Raw genomic sequence first — 21,700 nt, forward strand, 5'->3', positions numbered from 1 at the left:
GAAGAAAGAGGTAAACTATTAATAAATAAATAAATTAAAGACTATCATTCGTGACAAAGTAAAGTCCCTGTCCTAACAATATGATAGTGGGAACGATAGGCCCCCAAAAACAGTGGCCATTAGTCTTAAAATACAAAATCTATCGTACCACGCAGCTAGACTAAAGAATTCGTTAGACGGTATCTTGCAGTAGATGACTGAATTGATGCACACTCGACTTTTCGCTACATTGAACTTATTTTATTAAGGGCTAAAAAAAATAATTATATTTGGTATAGCCTGATATGAAGTATAACTCGCCACTTAGTCCGCGAGTTCATCTGTACAAAAGGCTGGCACACAAGCATGTCGGCATTGTACGCAGGATTGCTTCATTTGTCACGTTGCGTATGCGCAATATAGTCGTGTCACTTTGTGCTCTCCTCTGACGAACGTCTCTTTTGTAGGGACATGTGTTCATGTGTACCATACATCTGAGAGCAACTTACGTCTAAAAACTTGATGACACCAGAATTAATAAGTATATTCATTTCTATATATATATGCAGTATAGAAATGAGTGTTTACGTAATTATGTACGTACTCGTATGTCTACAGGAAATTTAGTATAAAGCAAATTTTAAATAACGAAGGCGTACATGTCCTGCCTATTGTTTTAATTTACATTTAACTGGTTAATATGACTTTCAATTTCCATTTACAGCTACCGGGTTCTAATGCTTATTACATGGCATTTAAAAAAAAGAGGTTTGCATTCTTTATGATTGTTTTATTGTGAATTATCTAAAATCGTGATATTTCTCATAACTTTACTGAGTTTTAAGATTAAACTACCGGTAATAAATATTAACAGTAAATCGGTGTGATAACCTTAATTCCTATCAAAACAAATGTCATCGCTTTATCTCTGATATTGAGGATGATTGGAAATCAGTGTAAAAGTTTTCAATAACATAATGATAATAGAGCGCGAAAAAGCGTAACGAAAATTCAGATTACAACATATTAAAATTAATTTTAATATGTACTACATGCCATTACAGCCTGTAGCATTCAAAAAAAATTATACAACAACTTTCAGAGTGATCTATTTATACAGAGTGATTGGAAATAGATATTGAATCTCTCTAGCTTTTTGCCAACAAATTACTCATACATTCACTTCATTAAAGCTTTAATAATCAATCACCCGTATATATGGCGTGTAGTAAACTCTTTTTATCCATAAAAATACACACATTTTAATCATAAACATACATATACAAGACTGGCTTTTATTTTTCAAATTAGAGTTTTAGTTTGTTTTAAAAATCTAACACGTCTAATTTGCGTCCCGTAAAATGGTGCAGTGTGGTGGACATGTCGTCCGCCCACCTCATGTCGCGCGAAGATTTATGCGTCCGAAGCAAACAGACGCGCAAATTGGCCAAGAGCCGGACCTGGGCAAAATACGACATTACATCCGTTATGCATAACGAGATCGGTGATCTACATATAACCCATACCGTTATTTTTTATAGATTTATGATAAATTCAGAGTGATTAATATTGCAATGTAGACAAAGTTAGCGAAAGTAATAAATGCACTTAATCTTTAGTTCACAAAGTGGTCCAGTAGACCTCATGGATCCTGGGGCGACTCGACAGAAGTTCGTAAGCGAGGTCCACCAAAAAATATCTATTTTCGATAATGAAAAACTAAAATGCTGGCTAGACTTTATCTATAAACATAGGCGGAATATTTTAAGACGCTCAACATCTGTAATTTGTAAAAAGTTTGGTGTTAGAACTCAGCCGCAATGTAAATTTCCATAATTAAATTTACCTTAAAAATTTTTATCGAGTTTTGAAAATATGGTCGAAATTCCGCAAGGTTGTTGAAAGCTTTAGGGGATCTACCGCAAGCAGCTAAATTTTGAAAGTGGTCTATGAACGAAAAAAAGTAGACAACACCTCATTTTGGGTCGCCCAGCTCGAGGGGTACTTCCAGAGCTACCTGTGATGTTTCTCAAAAAGTTAAAACGTGTTTATCATTGAGAATTCTAGCACTAGAAATACGTGTTTAATAAAACATATAAAAATGGAAAATCAAGAAATAAATTGTAAGCGAATTTATCATGAACCATTAAACTGTTTTGAAAAAGATTAACGATATTGAAAGCGATGTATAGGAAGCGGGAAATCGGCAATGTCGCTTAAATGTCAATAGGTAGGAAACTATCGCCAACCGCCGCTAGCATTACAAAGCCGAGCTTATCGCCACGATGAATTGAACTCGCTAATTAGTTTAACTAATCGCCAATCCGTCCGCGTACATTTAAATCCGTCTACGAATCTTGCGAGCTGAAGGGAGAACGTTTCAAACAACTGTAGTGGATATATAAAATAAATTACTATGTAAAACTGATAGATTTTATTATATATGAAAATCGATTTATTGCCTTGTTTACACTTTCATCGATTCAGTATATAACAAAGATATAAAGAGGCGGCTCAGGTTATGTTGAGCGAAACGATAGTTCCACGGAGCTCTGGTTTTTAGCCTCTTCTTGCTTCTCAAAACCTTGTGCGTCAACCTCCTTTAGTTCTTTTAGTAACTGTGTCTTGAATCCAAAATAACAGGTTTAATCGGGCTCATATTTTATTTGTATAATACAACATTGGCGCAACAGTGCTGAAGTCATACAAAGTCTTAAATATGAATATTTAGTAAGGAAAATATGCGACTTCTCTCCGAGAAAAACATAGAATGTGTTATCCAAAGTTTCGCACATGTCCGTACTCCCTCACTAAAAGTAGGCTCCAGACCCAAAAGTGAAGATATTCCTCTAGACAAATAGGCTTTATTTTAACAAAATTGTCTAATAATACCAATAAACATATTTAATAGTGTTCATTTTACATGACGAAAATAATCTTAAGAATAGGTTTATGGTACTTAAACAAAAAAGAATCATGAAATTTCTTACTAAGAACAAATTTCAAGAAATTTTGTGTTAATAATTTCGGCAATACACGAGCCATTTAAAAAATTGAAAAAACGTAACTAAATAGTACAAATCAACAATTTTCTTTCACAATACAAACCATAGAGAAAATTAAAACATGTCCCCAGCTTTCAGACTTTTGACATTTGTCAAATTGCTAAAAGGGGGTGTTAGGAAGTAATCAACAAAAAAATATCGCATACCATAAAGTATTATAACAACTACATAATCATACTATTACAATCCTGCTACATTCGCAAAAGAAAATCTTTTTTTTATTTAAGTTTTTGAGAGAAAAGTATTTTAAGTTTTAGGAACTAAAGTAATTTAAAATACATAAATCATAAAGTTTGATGAATGCACACACATAAGATACTTACAATGTAGTACTATACGTATTACTATTCTACCTTACAAAAAGTCTCTACCTACAAAAAACATGTTTAGGTAAATGATCGTTGTTTAATTGTAATACAATAAAACTATTAATTTTTTCGAATGGGTTTTATTTTTCTATTAGGCTACGAAATGATAATAACTATTGAAGAGCCCGAAATCTATAAGCTTACTTGCTACATGTAAACGCAATAATATCCAAATTATCTGTCATATCACGTCTACAAGAATCCATTGCTTACTATTCTGGAGTTGAATCAGACGGCGTTCGAGGTTCAAGTTCATTATGCAGTACATGTGCCGCAATGTAAACACGGAACGCCTTATCCGCACGCCCTTTCGATTCCCACCTATCTGCCCTTTCTCAATGCGAATGCTAAACGATTTGTCGGCGTCCAACACACATCTAAGTTTTAAGTACATTCGCGTAAAACCCAATACATTCGTTACTACCTTATTTAATTTACGAATAACCTGATGAGGTTTTTCATCTAACAAATCAACAAGACAATGTCTTAAAATTATAGTTCCTGAACAACATATATGTTTTGAAAAATTAGAAAAATCTCTGATAAGGACGTGTGAGTTTTTTTTAAGTCTGGGTCCTATTGGCATATCCAAATTCTGCGCGCTTGTAGTTCTTGGCAGCGGAGAACGGAAGGCGTTTATACTTAACCTTGTTTCCTTAACTTTTATATAAAGACTAAATGTTGCATCAATTTTTTATATTATAGAACGACAAGACAATCTAATTTTATTATTAATAGTAGTTTTCTTACTCTGAACATAGCAATGCATATGCAATGGTGCACAAGCTTTGAAAATTCAAAATCAGTATTTTCACAAAATTTTATGTAGGTTAATAATGTGATCGGCTAAATGAATAAAAAAAATTACAAAAACTGTAACAGGTGAAAATAATTTTAATTTAAAATCACTTTCAGCACTGACTGTATCTATTAAAGTCCAGGGCTGAGTCCAACTATGTGACATTTTCCCCAACTGAAAGGTTGCCTTCTCAAACTCCAAATGATTTCGCGAAAAGGTTACTGCGAGACTGTTGTACGAATTTAATACCACTATTAAGCAATTTTCATATGTTCAATCCAGGTTCAGAAGTCTAGTAATGTAATAAAAAATTATAAAAAGACCATTTTAATCTTCGGGAAATGAATAAAATATATATTTCATTTTTTTCTTGTAAGCAACATTCTAACGTTATACAAAGTGCGGGCAGTGTAGATGATAGCTATCAATTAATGTATTGTAAACTTTATCCAAAAGTAAATGGTTTCAAAAATAATAAAAATAAATAACGTAATGATAATGTATTAAGAAAAAGCGTTTTCATAATGTGAATTACTATATTTTCAAATTAATTATTGTTTATTATCTGTTCCTACAGACTTTATACTGGCAGAAATTATTAGCCTAATAGAAAAAATAAAAAAATTTAACATATTTTACAGTGACCGTTTTATACCAGAACTTTGGTTGAAACTAAATGTAAGAACCTGAGTTTCGCTAACAAATGTGCCATACATACCCATCTTTAAAGCTTTTGCACCTAATATATAACCTTTCACTTTTGTATATGAATTACACACTAAGACTCGTTATTGTTGGCTTTCTCAAAGAAATAAATTAACTAAAGTAACTAAGTTACAGATGTAACTTGAATAATTGCTCGTCTGAAATGGCAGTGGACGAGACACATAGCTAGTGCAGCCTACGGTCGTTCGGGCCGAAAGATTCTTGAGCGGCGATACCAGCCAGTAGACGCGGTGTATGTATGTCCCCCACAAGGTAGACGTGCTTCAGAGTTAAGGTCGCTTTAGATGCGGGTAGAGCAAAAACGGCCTTCGTGGCGATCTTTGGAGGCCTATGCCTTTCAGTGGACGTCTATCGACTGAAGAAGAAGAAAATAACCAAAATATGCATGATTATTTAAATACTTTCAAGTCGTGACAGTATTCACTTTATAGCCGAGCTGTTAGAGAATTCGATAAATGCTAAAAGTATGTAACACTGCAGCTTTACTCTGCGACTATACAGCTAAAGTAGAGAGGAAGGAATCCATAGTTTAGATTAGTTGTACCACCAGTAATTGTAAAATAATTATCGTACATGTTGTTAATATAGCTATGATTAGAATTTCCTTTAATAATTGCGATAAGGGCTAAAATTTTAAACAAAATTGCAAATTTTGTTTTTGTTGATTTCCTAGACAACTAAAACTACATTATCCTAGCGTTCTCTCCTTCCTAATAAAAAAAACATTATACGGGATTTTGTTTACAACAGGTTTTTAAAGATTATATTCCATTGACGTCCGGCTGTTGACCTTTACAGCTTCCACGGCTTCGACTTTCCAGTAAATTCCTAGGGCGCAGATCCGAAATCGGCGATCTATTGATGTTCTAAAAATGAAATAAAATAAATAAACATAAAATAATTCCTATTCCTAATTTATTTGAGAGAGAAACGTTCTAATAATAAAAGTCAAGGCAATTAATGGTTTTACAACACTTAGTAATAATAATTTGTTAGTAATTATACATGTGTTAATGATAGTAATTCAATAATCAAAACATTTTAAAAATAATTTTGTTATATTGTTATAATAGTTACATATATAATACTTCAATATTTTCAAATTACTCTTACCAACAATTATAATCAAATCATTTACCTTATCCTTTTCGCTATAATTTCAACATCTTAAATTGAACAATCACAACCACATTAATAAATGTAAATTACAGATTATAACTTCGACCAACGCAAATTTAATTTAACAAAAACAATTATTGAAATTTTAGTAACTCTTGCCATTACTGTATACAGTAATCCAATACGAAATTGTAATGATAATCGCCTGCATAATATACAAGCCTTGCTAACGTCGGCTAGATTTTAGTTAGTGCTATGGACCATTATAAAATGTAAAGCAATTTACACATGCACCGTACTTACATGTACCTCTGATACTACTTAATATAAACATTAAACTTTAGTGGTACCATTCCCCAGCCCAACTAATGGGCAAAGCATGTAACATAGTTTGAAAAGTGTCGCCAATCTTCACAGCATAGGTCGTTTACGTTAAAGTAATTTAATGTACCACAATTATCACTACTAACAAAAACAAATTTAAAAACCGCAATAAATATTGATTATCTTTAAGATAAACCGCATTTAAGTTTGTTACTTTATCCCGTTCTTATCTTATGTCTTATTTTAAGAACTATGGGTGAATACATTGAGATAATAGGTTACAACTACCTCTTCAATTTAACTCAACCGTATCTTATTAACAAGTATAACCCAAAAATCTTCGTTAGTTAAAAAGATAATATAGAATAAGAATTTAATTTTTGTTCACAGTGAACAGGAAGCCGCCGTGATGAAGGCCAACCCGTGGCTGTACCACTATTACGCTGTCCAGTCAAAACTTCACTACGGACTTGCGTACGAAGCGGCTACCAGGATGTACGGACCTCCACCGCCAGACATTCAAGTTTACCCACCAGCTATGCAGTACACGCAAACGCCACCTGTGTGTGTCAACGGCAATCAGCCAATCATGATGAACAGTGGGCTGCAACCCCACATATCGCATGTTACCCCGCATTTAACACCAATTCATTATGCTTACGAAAGAACCGACAATGGGCCAGTAGACTATTCTGTATCGTTACAAGACAACAGGTAAAGAAAAACTTCAAATTTTGCATAACGTATTTGTTTTTAAAAATCTTTTTTGTCTTCGTTATAAAAATTCACTATGTGTAACTTCAGATTTCTATTCTAGGTACCATAACATACGCTTAGAGGATACAAGGATTCAATCTAATGCGAAGAGGAAAGGAAAACATGATGATAAATCTAACATTCCTGTTACAAATATTTCCCCACGCTTTTCATCTAATTCTGGGGGAGAAGCGCTTGTTGCAATATCGACAGGGTCTATAGCTAATCGAAGGCCAGGCTCGAAGAATTTTAATATAACAGAAACAGATATGGTTGATCAGTGGAACCCAAGCCCAACGTGGTCAGAGTCGGCCGTGCAAAAGGTACCGGACGTTTGTCACCAGGACCTTAGCCCTTACGTTACAACGACCCCACCGACACCGTCTGGCACTCCTTCTGCCTTTACTCAGAACTACAGCCACACTTTTGTCTTCGACTGGTCACCCGAACAATATGTTCCTCACACTAACAATAGATGTAGTACTATTACAACGGAAAGTTCCTATCAGCAGACGTGGAATAGAGGTCAAAGGACGAGTTTTACTAACGCAGAAAGCGCAGTCGACGAGAACTGTAATCCTAATAGATTAAGTTTACCAATGAGAGTCAGTACCCCTTCGACAGAATACAGCACTAACAGAGAGGGAGAGATCCTGCGACGGCAAATTGGTAAGTCTAACGGTAAAGCAGATAACCTATAAAGGTTATATATATTATATCAATTTCAAAGAAATTTGCATCAAGATTATATCAAATTAAGCTAAATAGGTATTACATCTAAAAATAAAGCTTGTATAAAATTCAGGCGTTATATAAATTTATTAATTACATTTTACTTCAGATTGGTCTCTCCTGCCAAAGATGTACTATTATCATATTCACATTTAAGGAGAACTTTAGTTCGTGCAATCATAGGTTTAATGTACCCTAACATATTACAACTATTGCTCCGTAGAATTTATTATTTTAAGACCATGTATCATGTAAATTAGATTTTCGTCACTACACTATGGTGTTAAAAAAATAATGACATAATAATAATAATAATTTAAATAGATTTACGAGGCCTAACGTCCGGCAATATCTAGTGTTATACGATAAATACTGATTTAACCATTAAATCTAGTAGGTTTTGAGTAAAATTTAATTTCATTTGCGATCAGGGTTTTTAAGTAAGACATTGACATCAACAAGAAGAGTCCATGTAAATGAGGCCACAATGAAGCGCTAGCCTATACAGATTTAAAAGAAATATCACAGAGGTTATATAATTTAAATTAGCTGTAGCTAGACAAACCGACACTATTTCATAATTATTTATGAACTAATTGTTGCAGATCAGCCGCATCCAGATTCGCCCAGTAACAAGAAGCCTGCATTATAACTTTAGATTATTTATAAATATGTAATTTTTGTATTTAGTTCAATGTTTTGTTACCCAATCCTATTGATAATTTTTGTAAATACCTACTTATAGTGCAAGCTCTGGAACTCTCCTGTGATCTATGTATTATTAAGACATAAACTTATGTGTAGATGTACATAATTAAAATACAATAATAAAGGTTGTACAAACTTATGTTTATAGTATAAATAAAATGTTAAAATATCACATAAAATGTGAAAAATTTTTTATAAGAAATAATGATGTATTATTTTTGTATAAATAATTTAATGAATCCATAAATGTCTATTTACATGTGTAGACAATAAATAGGTCTGGAAGTTAATGAGAAGCAATGAAGTGTTTAATGAAAAAACAGAAATAATTTTGCAATATTTACTGAAAATTCAAAATATTCACCTAGTCTATTCAAGAGGCAAAAAAAAAAGAAAATATGAATCTATGATTTAATTATGATACCGATTTCTCTAATCCAATAAATAAACAATGGACCTGAAAGTACACAATTTGATTTTATACAAAATTTTTACTACAATACCTAAACATCCATAGAAAATTTTGACTTAAAGTACAATAATATTTAAATCTATCCAAAACAAAAAACTGATAAGTTAGTCTATTAGCTAGTAATTTATGAGATGTATTTATCTACATTTATCATCAAAATTTGTATACAAAGTATGTGTAATATATTTGTAAAATAATGTCTTGCATCATTAAAAAGAATGATTGTAATTTAATTCATTACATTTGTTGATTGATTCTTAAGAGTAAAAAATATGATTTATGTACTAATGTTTTATTTTGCCTTACCTGAGTAGAATATTAAATAAAACTAATAATACTTAGTTCATTTCATATTTAATAAATCAAATCTGTTATGGATGACAAATGCAAATATTATAAAGTTTCTAAATTAATTCACAAATTAATCTGGTCTTAAGCGCATGTTACGTAACAGGCAGAGGTCTCTTGCTGTATCACGCCTCCCATAAGCAGTCGACAGATCATAAAGTCGCAAAATCAATCCGATATTAAAACTATCAGGTAGAGCCTTTATTAAAGTTGGAACTATTTCACTTGGCATCTTCTGCAATACTGCTTGCGCTCTCTCTTGTCCACATTGAACAATATACACCAAAAACTCTAAAATAAAGTGTGTTTGTGGAGTAACATCACCATTTTTCCCCGCCAATTGTGAGAAGGATTTATAAAGCATCTCTAAAGCAGATTGCAAAGGCTCTTTTAATAATGGCCCTGTAACAGTTTGACCTTGTGTGTAATACATAGAGCTACTATCAGATGAATTATCATTTAATCTGCGAACTTTGTTGCTTGTACACAATGCATCCAAATCTTCACTTTCATCATGGCGACGTTTTCTAGAAATTGATGCTTTCGTGGAATTACTATATTCAAGAGCAGCATAAATACAATACACTGATAATTTTGCTAATGTTGCACATTGAGGTTCAACTAATTCTTCACATAATTTAGCATTATATAAGTACTGAGGCAGCACATGTAGTAACAAGGCTTCTGTGCAATTCTCAATATCTAAATGTAACATTGCGAGTACAATATCCACTGATCGGTCTAAATCATCTTGATAGCAGAACTTAAGGGTTTCTTTCACTAAATTTGTGACAAACCAAACCGGACCTGCAGTGTTTAGTAAGCTTTGAACAATATGTGTGGCATCTATATGCAGATATCCTCTAGATTTAACATCCTCCCAGACTGTGTGCAATTGTTCCAGTATAGGTTGACGAGATACTATACTATGTGAAAAAGTAATTGCTTTAGATTTTGGAACTGATGGTGGATGAATATCATATTGCATCTTTCGAATTATTTGACACATCAACATTGCACGCTCTTTAAAGTTATCAATTTGGCTTATTTCTACCTCTGTTAATGGTGCTAAAAATTGCTGAACCATGTTTATAGGCTTTAAAAATGCATCCTGGTGAACAACATTGATGTATGAGCACAGCCAAACAGATGCACACACTGCAAGTGATGCCATTTTTTGTCTCAATGAATCTAACATTCTTTTTACATCAGCAGAAGAAATAGAACCATGTTCCCAAGCAAATAATATTTCTTTAATTACACCACTTACATTCATGCAAAGGTCATGTGGTTTTAAATTGGTGTTTTTAAAATCAAAATCTGGAGCACTAAGGTGATGAATAAAAATATCCACAAGTTGTGGGTCACATTTTTGTAATATTTGTTCAGGTGACTTATGAACTCCTTTATGGACCATACAGTCTCTCACCCATTGTTCAAAAAATGAATCACCATTATCTTCCAAAACAGCTTCTGCCCCATATTCTTGTACAATGGAACAGAGAATTAAAAATGACATATCAAATATATACACCTTGGATTGTGATGCACCTTTTTCACTGGCAGCAAGTAATGCATATTCATTGAACTTGATTAGCCTAGATACAAATAGCTTTAGCTTTCCTTCCACTGTTGCTACAGCTAAGATTGTATCTAAGGTAGTCCCTCCAACAATTTGGCACAACATAGCAAAGAAAGACTCTAGTGTCTTATGAAAATCTCCACCCATTGTTTTCAAAAGACCAGCTAAAGTAGGTTCAGCACGAGTAATAAATGATGGTACAGAACCTTGAAGACCCATAGGTTCAAACTTCTGCAATTTCAAGTCTTTAGTCTCTCGTTTTTGTTTAAAATAAGACAAATGGTTTTCAGACACCACATTCAATTTTACTAATGGTTCAAGAAGAGAAACAACACAATTGCAACAATTTTTGGTGTCTACAATATCAAGTAGTGGTGTAGATTGTAATAACTTTTCAAATGATTCAATTACCTCTGATGAGTCACCGTCTTTATTATTAGTACCATAAGTATTATGTATGTAATGTATTACTTGCGGCACTTTGAGAAATGTAAAAGCTGCCCATAAAGCCTGCCTAGAAGCATCTTTACTGGAGTCATTGAGAGATATAAAGTATGCTCTAATAATCTCACAATATAGTCTTGATAATGTGTAACCTTTTATCCTCTGTACCATCAGAAATTGATTAGAGAGCTGCTGTATATCTGCACTTGGATTTGATAAAACATTAATTGCAACTAATGCTTGCAGGCAATATGTAACAGATTCTGGTTTATTGTTTAAGGGTGCAATTTTATCAATAGACATGTTACAAATCTTCTGCAATGTCTCATGTATTGTAGCAGGTGGTTTGAATTGTGTGTTCATCATCATGAAAGCAGTAATCTCTTGACACTTTTTTGTTACTTCATTATACTCATCCGGATCATTCTGTTTAGCTAAGTAAAACATGGCTAGTAAAAAGTCTGTGTGTACAATTGAATTTAAAAGTGAAGTTGACTTTTCCAATAACTCTTGACTTTGAATAGGATTAGATGATGGGTATTTACTTAAAGAGTAATGATATACCTGAAGAAGCCACAGTATTATAGATGAAACTGCATATGCCAATATTTCCTCTTCCATTTTTCCACGGCATGTAACACTGTCAAGAAAGCTTTCCAGAAATTCAAGAAGACTCAAAATGCAATGAGGTTTGTGGAACGCATCAAACTTTGCAATTCTCTGTAAAACTGCTGCATATGAAACTAGGTGAGACGCCAAAGAATGTTTAAGATATGATATTACTAATTGATTTGCACCGCATCCAACCATCGCTTGCTGAAGAATACAGTCAGCGAGGTTGTATAAATCGCCACTGACTCCTCTGGGTAATATGGTTTTGATATTTATGCCCCACTGTATATCGGTCCATCGCTCTCGCCAGGCTTTAAGGATTAAAGCTTTTAGAGAGCTGGTTTTACTTGTTGTTTTTGAGGCATCCATATTTACAGACTTCAATATCCAGTTCTGCTAAGTTATTCGAACCTCTGTTCCACTTGAAATTCACGTCACATAATTATGGGATACACTGTATGATCGACGAAAAGTTTTACATTTTAATTAAATCTAACCTAGATCAATGTCATCTATTTATTTAAGAGAGTTCACACTGAACTTTACAAATAAACTAAATTGTTAACCTGTGGCACATCAAGTAGAATACGCTACATTTTACGCATAGAAGTGTTCCGCTTCTTGTACACGATTTTGTTTAAAATAAAGTATTCCTTTCCTTTTCTAAATTATACAATAGAAGAACATAAATACACTATTAATTTTTAATAACCGCAATGGAATTCGATGTAGACCGTCATAAATTATAAATTATTTATGATTGTGAAAATGCCTCAATTTCTTCTTAAATAGCATGTAGCGTAGAAACGTAAATGCTACAAATGTCAAATCCGCATGTACAGTGTTTACTATTTACAAACTGAAAGTTATTATTTTAGTTTAAAAAAATCAAAATGAGTTTCAGGAATTACAAAGAAAAAATTGATGAAGGGGACACTGTAATATTGTATTTAAGTAATAATTTGTATGCTATAGAAGTAAGTCCAGAAATAAAAAATAAAAAAGGTGATATGGTTGAAAATGTTTATCAAACACCTTATGGTGCTTTAAAGGTTAGGAACCTTATAGGAGTTGACTACGGAAGCCGAGTAAGTGCTACAATGTTTTTTTAATTTGTAATAAAACTTAACCAAATTGGTATAAAAAGAAAAAAAAACTTGTTCAATTTTATACTTTATAGCAAAAGTCATCTAAGTTTATTTTTAAATATTTTTTTTCTATAAAAATTGCATAAAATAAAAACCTAATGGTCAAGGTCAATCCATCACTAGCAACTGCAAACCTCTTTTGAAAACCTCATTTGCTAAAGATTAACAAATAATATGTTTTTTTTAATTGCAAAAGTTTTGTTATGGTCAAAACAATTTTCATTTTTTATATTATAGTGAATAAATATGTGAAATACTTTCAATTTATGTCATATTCTAATAATTTTAAATATATAAATATTTAATGATTTACAAATTACATAAATCAACTTTAAGATTGCTTTATTTTTAATTTTTGTGTTTTACTTATTACCATTTTTTTAAAACTTTCCTCTACAAATAGGTTGAACTGTCTAAAGGCTGGGGACATGTTTTACAACCAACTCCGGAATTGTGGTCTCAGACTTTACCACATCGCACTCAAATAATCTACACACCCGACATCAGTATGATATTATTGCAACTTGACTTAGTGCCTGGGAGCATTGTTATTGAAGCAGGTAGTCTATCTATTTTATAAAGAAGTAAATTATATTAATACATTCTGAATTAGACCTATTTGTTGTGTCCTTAAATAAATTTTAAAAATTTGTTCTTCATATCTTTGGCTTAAAAAAATTGATTGTCTTTAAATATTTAGAACATTACTTTGTATTTCGTAAGGATTTGTAACCTTCATTACAGTCCGTTTTTTATCATTGCTTTTTTTTCCTATTCATTTAAATATTATTCAGAGGTCAATGGTGCTTATTTTGTAATTTTTAAGATCTTAACTGCTGTCATTAACCTGATTTATTTACACAGAAGTTATTTTTTCTAATGAAATTTAAATGAAAATATAATCACCAGCATCTTTATCACCATGTCAACCTGTAGACGCTCACTGCAAGGAATTCTTGAACATGAGAAATAACATGTAAATATAAATCAGGCCAATCATTTAATAACAGATATTTACTCGTACAGGTACCGGAAGTGGATCCTTAACGCATGCACTCATTCGTCGCGTGCGCCCACGTGGTCACGTCTACACGTTTGACTTCCATGAGCACAGAGTTAAAATAGCCAGCGAAGAATTTCAAGAACATGGACTTGACGATTTTGTTACAGTAAGTCAATGTAAAAAATCAATCATCAAAATGACGTGGTTATGAGATGTTACTTTTGCAAGTCGTTGTTAATAATGTAGCTCAATTTTAGAAAAAGTAGAAGTGGAGGCCTCTCTTATAGAAGCCGTCATTCATGTCGCGGTGACATCGTCCAACGCGCTGCTATAGGGTGTATAGAATTTGATTTAATAACTAAGAGTGTAATGATTATATTTAGTTTCTTAAAATAAGAAGGTGGTAAAAGAAATACTAGCACACAAAACAACTTTGCTGCCTACCACAGTCCCTTGAGGACATTCAATCAACGCACTGTACGACTAGACACAATAAAACAGATAGCAAACAAAGCATTTCACAGCCGATCAAAAACGTTTTGGTTTCGCCGGCGACGACGTTTTAGTACATATGGAGGGAGATAATCCTCAATCATCCTAGATACAAGTGTTGTAGGTGTTTCTTCGGCGACTTATCCCGGCGCTTATGTGTTTGGAAGTGGTAGGAATGTTAGTTAGGCAATGACACTCATCTAAATTGATGTTCGGCCCTCTCGGGCATCTTTATCTCGAAAAGCTAAACCCATACTGAGTGACAGACGAGGTCACCAGGCCCTTGCAGTCTACCACTCTATAAAGCACCCGCATAAGCGATCTTAGAGCTCAGCGGCAATCAGGAAATATTATATGTCGGTTAACGATCCGAGTCGAGATTCCCGAGGGAGCTGTCGAGTTAAGTTACGTAAGCGTGGTTTAAACAGCGCCTTCCGCGCTCTATATATTCAATACCGCGGTATACAAAAATTAAAGGTAACAAAACTAACAAATTTAGTATTTTAACTATAGATGTAAAAAAGCCGATTTAAAACGTTTAAAACCAAAAGTGGCGGTTTAAAACCCCAAATAAATCTTTTTAAACGGTTTAAAACTCGCCTACTAAAATATAAGAACAGTGTTTTTACACATCATTATCGACAATACTTGGTCTTGTGTTAGTTACCTATGCAGTTTATACCTATGTAGGTAAGTATATTACATATAAAGTATTATAATTATAAAGAAACAATATTACATACAATAGATTAAAATATGTACCTAAATCATAAAGAAATTGTGGATAGGAGTTTTGACCTTTATTTCCAAGTAGTTAAGGTCTACTCAAAGGTCTCTTGACGTCTCTCCGCGTGAGAAGTGCAAGTGTGTGAGTTTGGTTTTAAACCGAATGAAACTGATTGATAAATCTTTTCAAAATAACCAATATAGTTAACTAGGTAATAGTTTTTCAACTTAGCTAGGTAATGTCTACGCTTGGAATAGATAATGTGTTTATATTTAAGAAAAACATAGTCGACAACACTAAACGTTTAAAATCGAAAAAAATGGGTTTTTTTCGGTTTTAAACGGTTTTTTTAGTTTTAAACCGATTGGTTTAATTCGTTTTAAACCGGCCTTACATCTATAATTTTAACCCTTTCGTTACCAGCGTCGAAGTTAGACGGCATCCACTAGACACACGTCGCGTTCATTTGCCGTTCCTTATATTACATTGTTCTTCAATCGATTCCTCTAAGGGGTACAATCATGTATCTGAATGCGCATTTACTCAAAAACAATTCATCGAAAGTAAAGTATGTATTTTGAAACTAAAATTAAAATTAAAAAAAAAGTATCACTGCAATAATCTATTAAGGTTGACCGAGAGCCATTTTACTTTCAATTTATAAATCGAAGTTGAAGGTGCGTTGTTTGCAGTGCTAATCGCAAAAGCCGGGAATCTTAATATGAACGTAAAAATTGTAATGTGGACTTGTGTAGCTCCCTGTCTTAAGATTTATCACAGCCAAATAAATTACCAAGAATTATCCTAACTTCCTTTTTTATGTAATGTACCAGTAAAATCTTTAAATATTTAACACTTAAATAAGAAAATTCGAATATCAACCTACTGCCATGCAATGTGCCCATTTCGAGGCGCGTTGCCCGGTTCAGTAGCGTCACTTCGGCGGAACATGCTGCGGTAAGAAAGGATTAAAATGATTTAAAATTTTGTGTTATCTATAAACAATGGTCCAAAAACCGAGAAAAAAATTCCGATTTGATCGCCACAAAAACACAAACGCTTATATAATACAACGAAACGAAGTTTCATTGTTGTCATTTCAAAATGTTTAATTCTAAGATTTTTAGAATGCAAATGTTAAAGGCCTCAAGGTTACGACAGGTGACAAGGCTTGACAGTTAATTCGAAAGGATTTTTTCTAACAAACAGCCATTAAAAAGTCAATATTTAGATTTACTTTCAAGATAAGTGTAACATTTTGAATGTATTATATTCTAAAATCTGAACACTTCGAAAGCCTTTAACGATATCGAAACACTTTGCTATCAATAAACATATCTTGTAATATGAACTTTGCTATTAAATTTAGGTTTGTGTTCGTATTTATGCTACATTGTCGTCGTGTTAGCCGTAACGAGTTCCAATAAACTGAATGGAGTGAGTTTGACATCGCAGATCAATTAAGACTTCTTTTTATTAACAAAGTTACTATTAAAATAATGCCATGCTTAAAACTATATGGTATAATCATAAAATTCGGTGAGAAATGTCCTTTGACCTATGTTTTTTTACGTAATCTACTATATCGTTCTTTATACATTTTATAGCTAATACATTGTACGGGCAATATTACGTCATCATCCTAGCCGCATCGAAAAGGGGAATTCCACAGTAATAAAAATTTTCATTTTTGTCGAAATAAACAAAGGCGAAGCTCGAATGAATATACACACTTCTACTTCGGACTTCTTGATGTTAATACCTCAAGACATACTGGACCTAGGAAAAATACAACAACATATTTGTTAATGCAGTAACTATTTACAAATATGTATACTATAAAGGAATATAAAATATGCTAGTATGTCAGAGAAATAGCCCCAGTGGTGGTTTTTAAAAGAGTAACGTCTGCTTCGTCGATTACTAATATAATTTTGCTAACTACAACACACGAAAAATTTGTTACTAAACACGTTTGTGCTACAAAACAGTTTTAGAGAATCTTATTATATTCGATTACCAGCGTAACAATATTTTGAGATATCCGAACGCTCAACGGATACAAATATTAGTGTAGCTCTTAATAATTACTCAAAATATGTGTTTGGTACCATAAATAATCAATAAACACGGTCAATGTAACGATGGACGTTCACATCTCAAAGCGCAACTCTCTCAAGTGTCTAACTCACTCTGAAAACGCACCTAATATGGGTTATGACATTGATTGCCAAATAAAGGATCAAACAAATGTTACAAATTGTGCAACGAATTTGTTAGGCTGTAATATTTTTTGTTACAGAATGTTTCTTTCAATATTATATAATCCATTATAGTCATGATATTCCGTTATTAAAACTTGCTCTCTCTCTCTCTAAAATAGATACAGTGATACAAATAGATCTAATATAGATACGGTGGTTACAGCAAAAAGTTTTTAAGCTTTTACATCTACACCAATACCTCACTTTGCGTCGTAGTAAGTTCCAAAAAAACTCGACGCAAATTGAATTAAGATTTTCTATAGTAAACCATGTAATGATCGAAGATAGGTTCCAGGGTCACGAAAATACTACTTTTTAAAAAGAAAATTGAACAAAGTAAACATTTAAATAACAAAAATAATATAACTCTGCCAATAAATAAATTGGAATAATATTTACCTTATTTGTAACCAGAAATAACGTACGTAAACGTAAAAATTTATATAAATTTATTATTCTCTTTAAAAAAAGTACAACACACTAAGTAATTGAAACTGAACTCTTAAAATTAGCAAAACAAAGTGAAAATAAAACTGATTAAATTACGTTGATTTTTAGTGAAAAAGGGAATCCTCGAGTTTTAATGGGATGGCTCAATTAGAAACAAAAGTGTTGCCCTCTTTTAGAAAAAAAGAGAAAATTTCAAAAAAATTAAAAACTCGAACCCAAAACAATGGAACCTCAAAAATCTAATGACGCACAGTGCAAATTAGTACTAATTAATAATGACGCAATTTCGAAAAAAACGCAAACCGAAACGACGCAAAAGAAACTGTTCCCTCTGAAATATGTGGGATTAATTAGTTTTCGTATGCAATAACCCAATAATTCCGTCCCGTGTATTAAGGTTTAGAGTGGCTTGTGAAATGTAAATGGGTAAGATCATTACTTGAGGCATCATCACTTCCCTTTTGGAAGAAAAAAAGAGCCACCGCACCTTCTTTCAGTTTTCAATGTAAAATATAAATACAAAGTAACAAAAGTGATGTTATTAAGCGTAACTTAACTATGTAAGAAGACATTGTAATATGTTGAGTTACTCTAAAATTTTGAATAGAAATTATCATAAAGATAATGAAAAATTTATAATAGTATTGTATAAAGTAATACAAAATAGAAAAATTGAAGGTAAAAATAATCAATTGGAAACGTAAACAATTAAAATGTCAAGAAATGTGGCGAGGGACGGGAGGCGATACTTGAACGTAATGTTACTGAATGCTGTGAAAATGATAGAAAATATGAAAGATGAAATACGGAAGAAAGAGAGGAATTGTGAAGGATGGAAGAGAGAAAGAGTGAAAATAGGAAAGTTTGTGAAAACATCATTATAAAATATATCCCTGTCCCAAATATCATTACGTCGTTTATTATTTTTGAAACCATTGATTTTTGGATGAGGTGTACCATACATTAATTGACCGTAAATAAGATTTTAAAACCTTTTACACCTATAACCAATCAATCACATAAGAAAATCCAAAAAATCTTAGTTCATAAATTTATTGATAAGACTATAATGGCTTTAAAAGTCAAAACTAAACACCCCAAACACCCTATTAAAGTTTTTAAACTTGATGTAAAACTAAGAGGGTGTTATCGACGAGCGACATCCCTTTCGAGGACTCTTTTACCTAGTCACTCCATGGAACGTCCCCCTAAACGATCTAAGCGCTCGCCTGCCTCCCTGATCCAACGAAATATTAGTATCCAATGGCTTAAGCCGAATTTCGCTGAACTTAAAAGATATCTAAAACCAGTCGCCTTGAACCAAATGCCATTTGCGCAGCTGTGAACGTCAAGTCCCAAAAAAAAGTAACTTTGCTTTTATCGCACTACATCAGAAAAATACTAAATATTTTATTTGCTTACTCTTTTTTTAGATACAACATCGGGATGTTCTTGCCGAAGGATTTGGTACGGACTTAAACGGAAAAGCAGATGCCGTCTTTCTTGACTTACCTAGGCCTTGGGACGGTGTGCCACACGCAGTTGCTGCTATTAAAAACCACGGTATGTTTCATAAAACTGAGATTTTAAGAATTGTTACTCTTTTTGGAAAATTTGATGTGCATGTTACATCTGTACTGGTCTTTGGCTTGTGTATTCGGCCGCTGTAATATCGCGAGTGGTTTAGACCAGCGCATGGAACTGCGGCCTCTTAACTACTTTTTCGGAAATGCAAAGTTATTCTAATTTGTCATCGCTTTTTTACTGCATGTCCGAATAACTCAATCCGGTTTGTTTATATAGTGTGAAAGAGAGTTGGGACACTCAGAATTCCATTCTTGCTTTGCGTTTTGGTGAAGTTGACGCTGTTAGCTCGGGAACTGTTAGAGCTTTATCGAAACTGAATTCACGAAGCGTAAGAGTCCGGCTGAACTTAAAATAATTCCATTAGTACCGATTCGTTGGTTCTACATAAAATCCATGGAACCACATGCACGATGCCTTTTACTTAGAAATTTAGTAATAGAAAAACCTTCACATTAAAGTACGTATTGTTTTCGTAATCACTAAGTTTATTTATTGCATTTAGATGGATGTTATCTATAGAAAGGTTGTTTTTATTTTTTTGGATCCACTAATAACATTTAGTCTCTCACAGAGTTAACTGATAGAGGAAGTATCAAAGTATATTAAGCCCGCTCTTTTTTAACATTTTTTGCAGTGAAATTTTAAAATAAATAAAAGTATCAAAACTCAACAATATTTTTCGACATATTTTTTGCTATATAATTTGAGATATGAAGAACGTTTACAAAGTAATAAATAACAATTAATTTCAGTATATATTATTCAGATTTTAAAAACTCTTTTTCTTTCTATGTATCATTGCATTATTTATTATTTCTAAAACCATAAATAAAGTGCAGAGATTAGGTTATACCATATAATAATTTAGAGTAAATGAGCTATGTATTTGCCCCTTCAATGATTTTACACTTTTGACCAATTAGCGTATATAACATAAAACTATATTACACAATCAACCCAATAAACTAATTCAATGTATTAAAATCTCAGCGTTTACTTATTATTAATAAGGATTTATCTTTAAATATGCATAATTAAAACAAACACCAATCACAAAATTCAAAAGTGCCGACCGTCTATAATAATAATCGCGTTCAATTTATTATCAATGTTTTGAATTAAATATGGAGTTACAATGCTAATTGATCTCAGCTTGTTTTAATTATGCATAGTTTTTAGGATAGGCCTGAATTTACGATATCGAAATTTGATGCTATGCTAAATCATGAATAAGAAACTACTTTAATAAACTTTATTATAATTTCGTGCTATATATTCTTAGATCTTGGAAAAATAAATTCTATGCAGAATAATATGAATCTAGGTGTCGACCGCAAGATACTGTAAAAGCGCATACTTCTTTAAATTGTCTTTTCGCCACCCACCAGTGTATTGCAAAGGCCTGAATGTCATAATCAGCTTTACATCAATCAGTTTGTATCACTAGGAATCAAGCTCTAACGTGGTATTCTACAATATATTTAAAATGATTAAATTTCAAAATCGTAGTGAACAGAGTCATTATTTTAGCCATAGGACATCAAATTCTGGACATAGGCATATTATTATGCCTTGCCTATATTTGTAGAAACATTATTCATTATAATGCTTACGCTCTTGGCAATGCACTGAGCTGGTGCTGAGTCCACATCCATATATCAATGTTAGTAGTCTTGAACAAATTACATCTGTAAACCCTCGCAACAGTATCTAGATATTGTATCGATGATACGCAGCAGGAAACAAGTAGGATCCTTATAAATCGAGCGAAACGATTGCAATCTGATTACTCGGTGTCGATTATTCCAATCCCCTTGTAAGTTATTCGATTCTATTCATTAAATTTGCTTGCGTACAACTAGATAACGAAGTTAGGATCGATATATCGATTTGAAAGTAGTGTAACTCTTTGTAACGGATAGGGTTGTCAATATAATCTTTCCGTGAGATTAATTATAAATAATTCCTTTATTACATTTTCATTAACATTTTTAC

The 21,700-nt window shown here is 32.6% G+C and overlaps 3 protein-coding genes across 3 annotated transcripts in view; 2 read left to right on the plus strand and 1 right to left on the minus strand.

The window, feature by feature from the left end:
* Nucleotides 1–8,724, plus strand: part of LOC137920129 (PAS domain-containing protein cky-1-like) — a 168,801-nt gene extending 160,077 nt beyond the window's left edge. The window contains exons 10-12 of the mRNA XM_068763362.1: nt 6,771–7,094; nt 7,198–7,805; nt 8,474–8,724. Coding sequence (XP_068619463.1) covers nt 6,771–7,094; nt 7,198–7,805; nt 8,474–8,520 — 979 coding nt within the window. The 3' untranslated portion in view covers nt 8,521–8,724. The remainder of the gene's footprint in view (nt 1–6,770; nt 7,095–7,197; nt 7,806–8,473) is intronic.
* Nucleotides 8,725–9,385: 661 nt separating this feature from the next.
* On the minus strand, nt 9,386–12,564 carry MED24 (mediator complex subunit 24). The gene has a single exon (XM_068763472.1). It carries the CDS (start codon nt 12,401–12,403, stop codon nt 9,470–9,472), a length of 2,934 nt encoding a protein of 977 aa, XP_068619573.1. The 5' UTR covers nt 12,404–12,564; the 3' UTR covers nt 9,386–9,469.
* Nucleotides 12,565–12,877: 313 nt separating this feature from the next.
* Nucleotides 12,878–21,700, plus strand: part of Trmt61 (tRNA methyltransferase 61) — an 89,534-nt gene continuing 80,711 nt past the window's right edge. The window contains exons 1-4 of the mRNA XM_068763523.1: nt 12,878–13,122; nt 13,586–13,742; nt 14,209–14,351; nt 19,552–19,681. Of these exons, the coding sequence (XP_068619624.1) occupies nt 12,928–13,122; nt 13,586–13,742; nt 14,209–14,351; nt 19,552–19,681 (625 nt within the window). The 5' untranslated portion in view covers nt 12,878–12,927. The remainder of the gene's footprint in view (nt 13,123–13,585; nt 13,743–14,208; nt 14,352–19,551; nt 19,682–21,700) is intronic.

This window comes from Battus philenor, unplaced genomic scaffold (genome assembly GCF_028537555.1).
Source record: "Battus philenor isolate CCGP_79_NKW_IND1 unplaced genomic scaffold, ilBatPhil1.0.hap1 SCAF_18, whole genome shotgun sequence".
Lineage (NCBI taxonomy): Eukaryota > Metazoa > Arthropoda > Insecta > Lepidoptera > Papilionidae > Battus > Battus philenor.

Coding starts and splice junctions, on each gene's coding strand:
- MED24 (XM_068763472.1), bottom strand. CDS start 12,403: ATGGATGCCTCAAAAACAACAAGTAAAACCAGCTCTCTAAAAGCTTTA.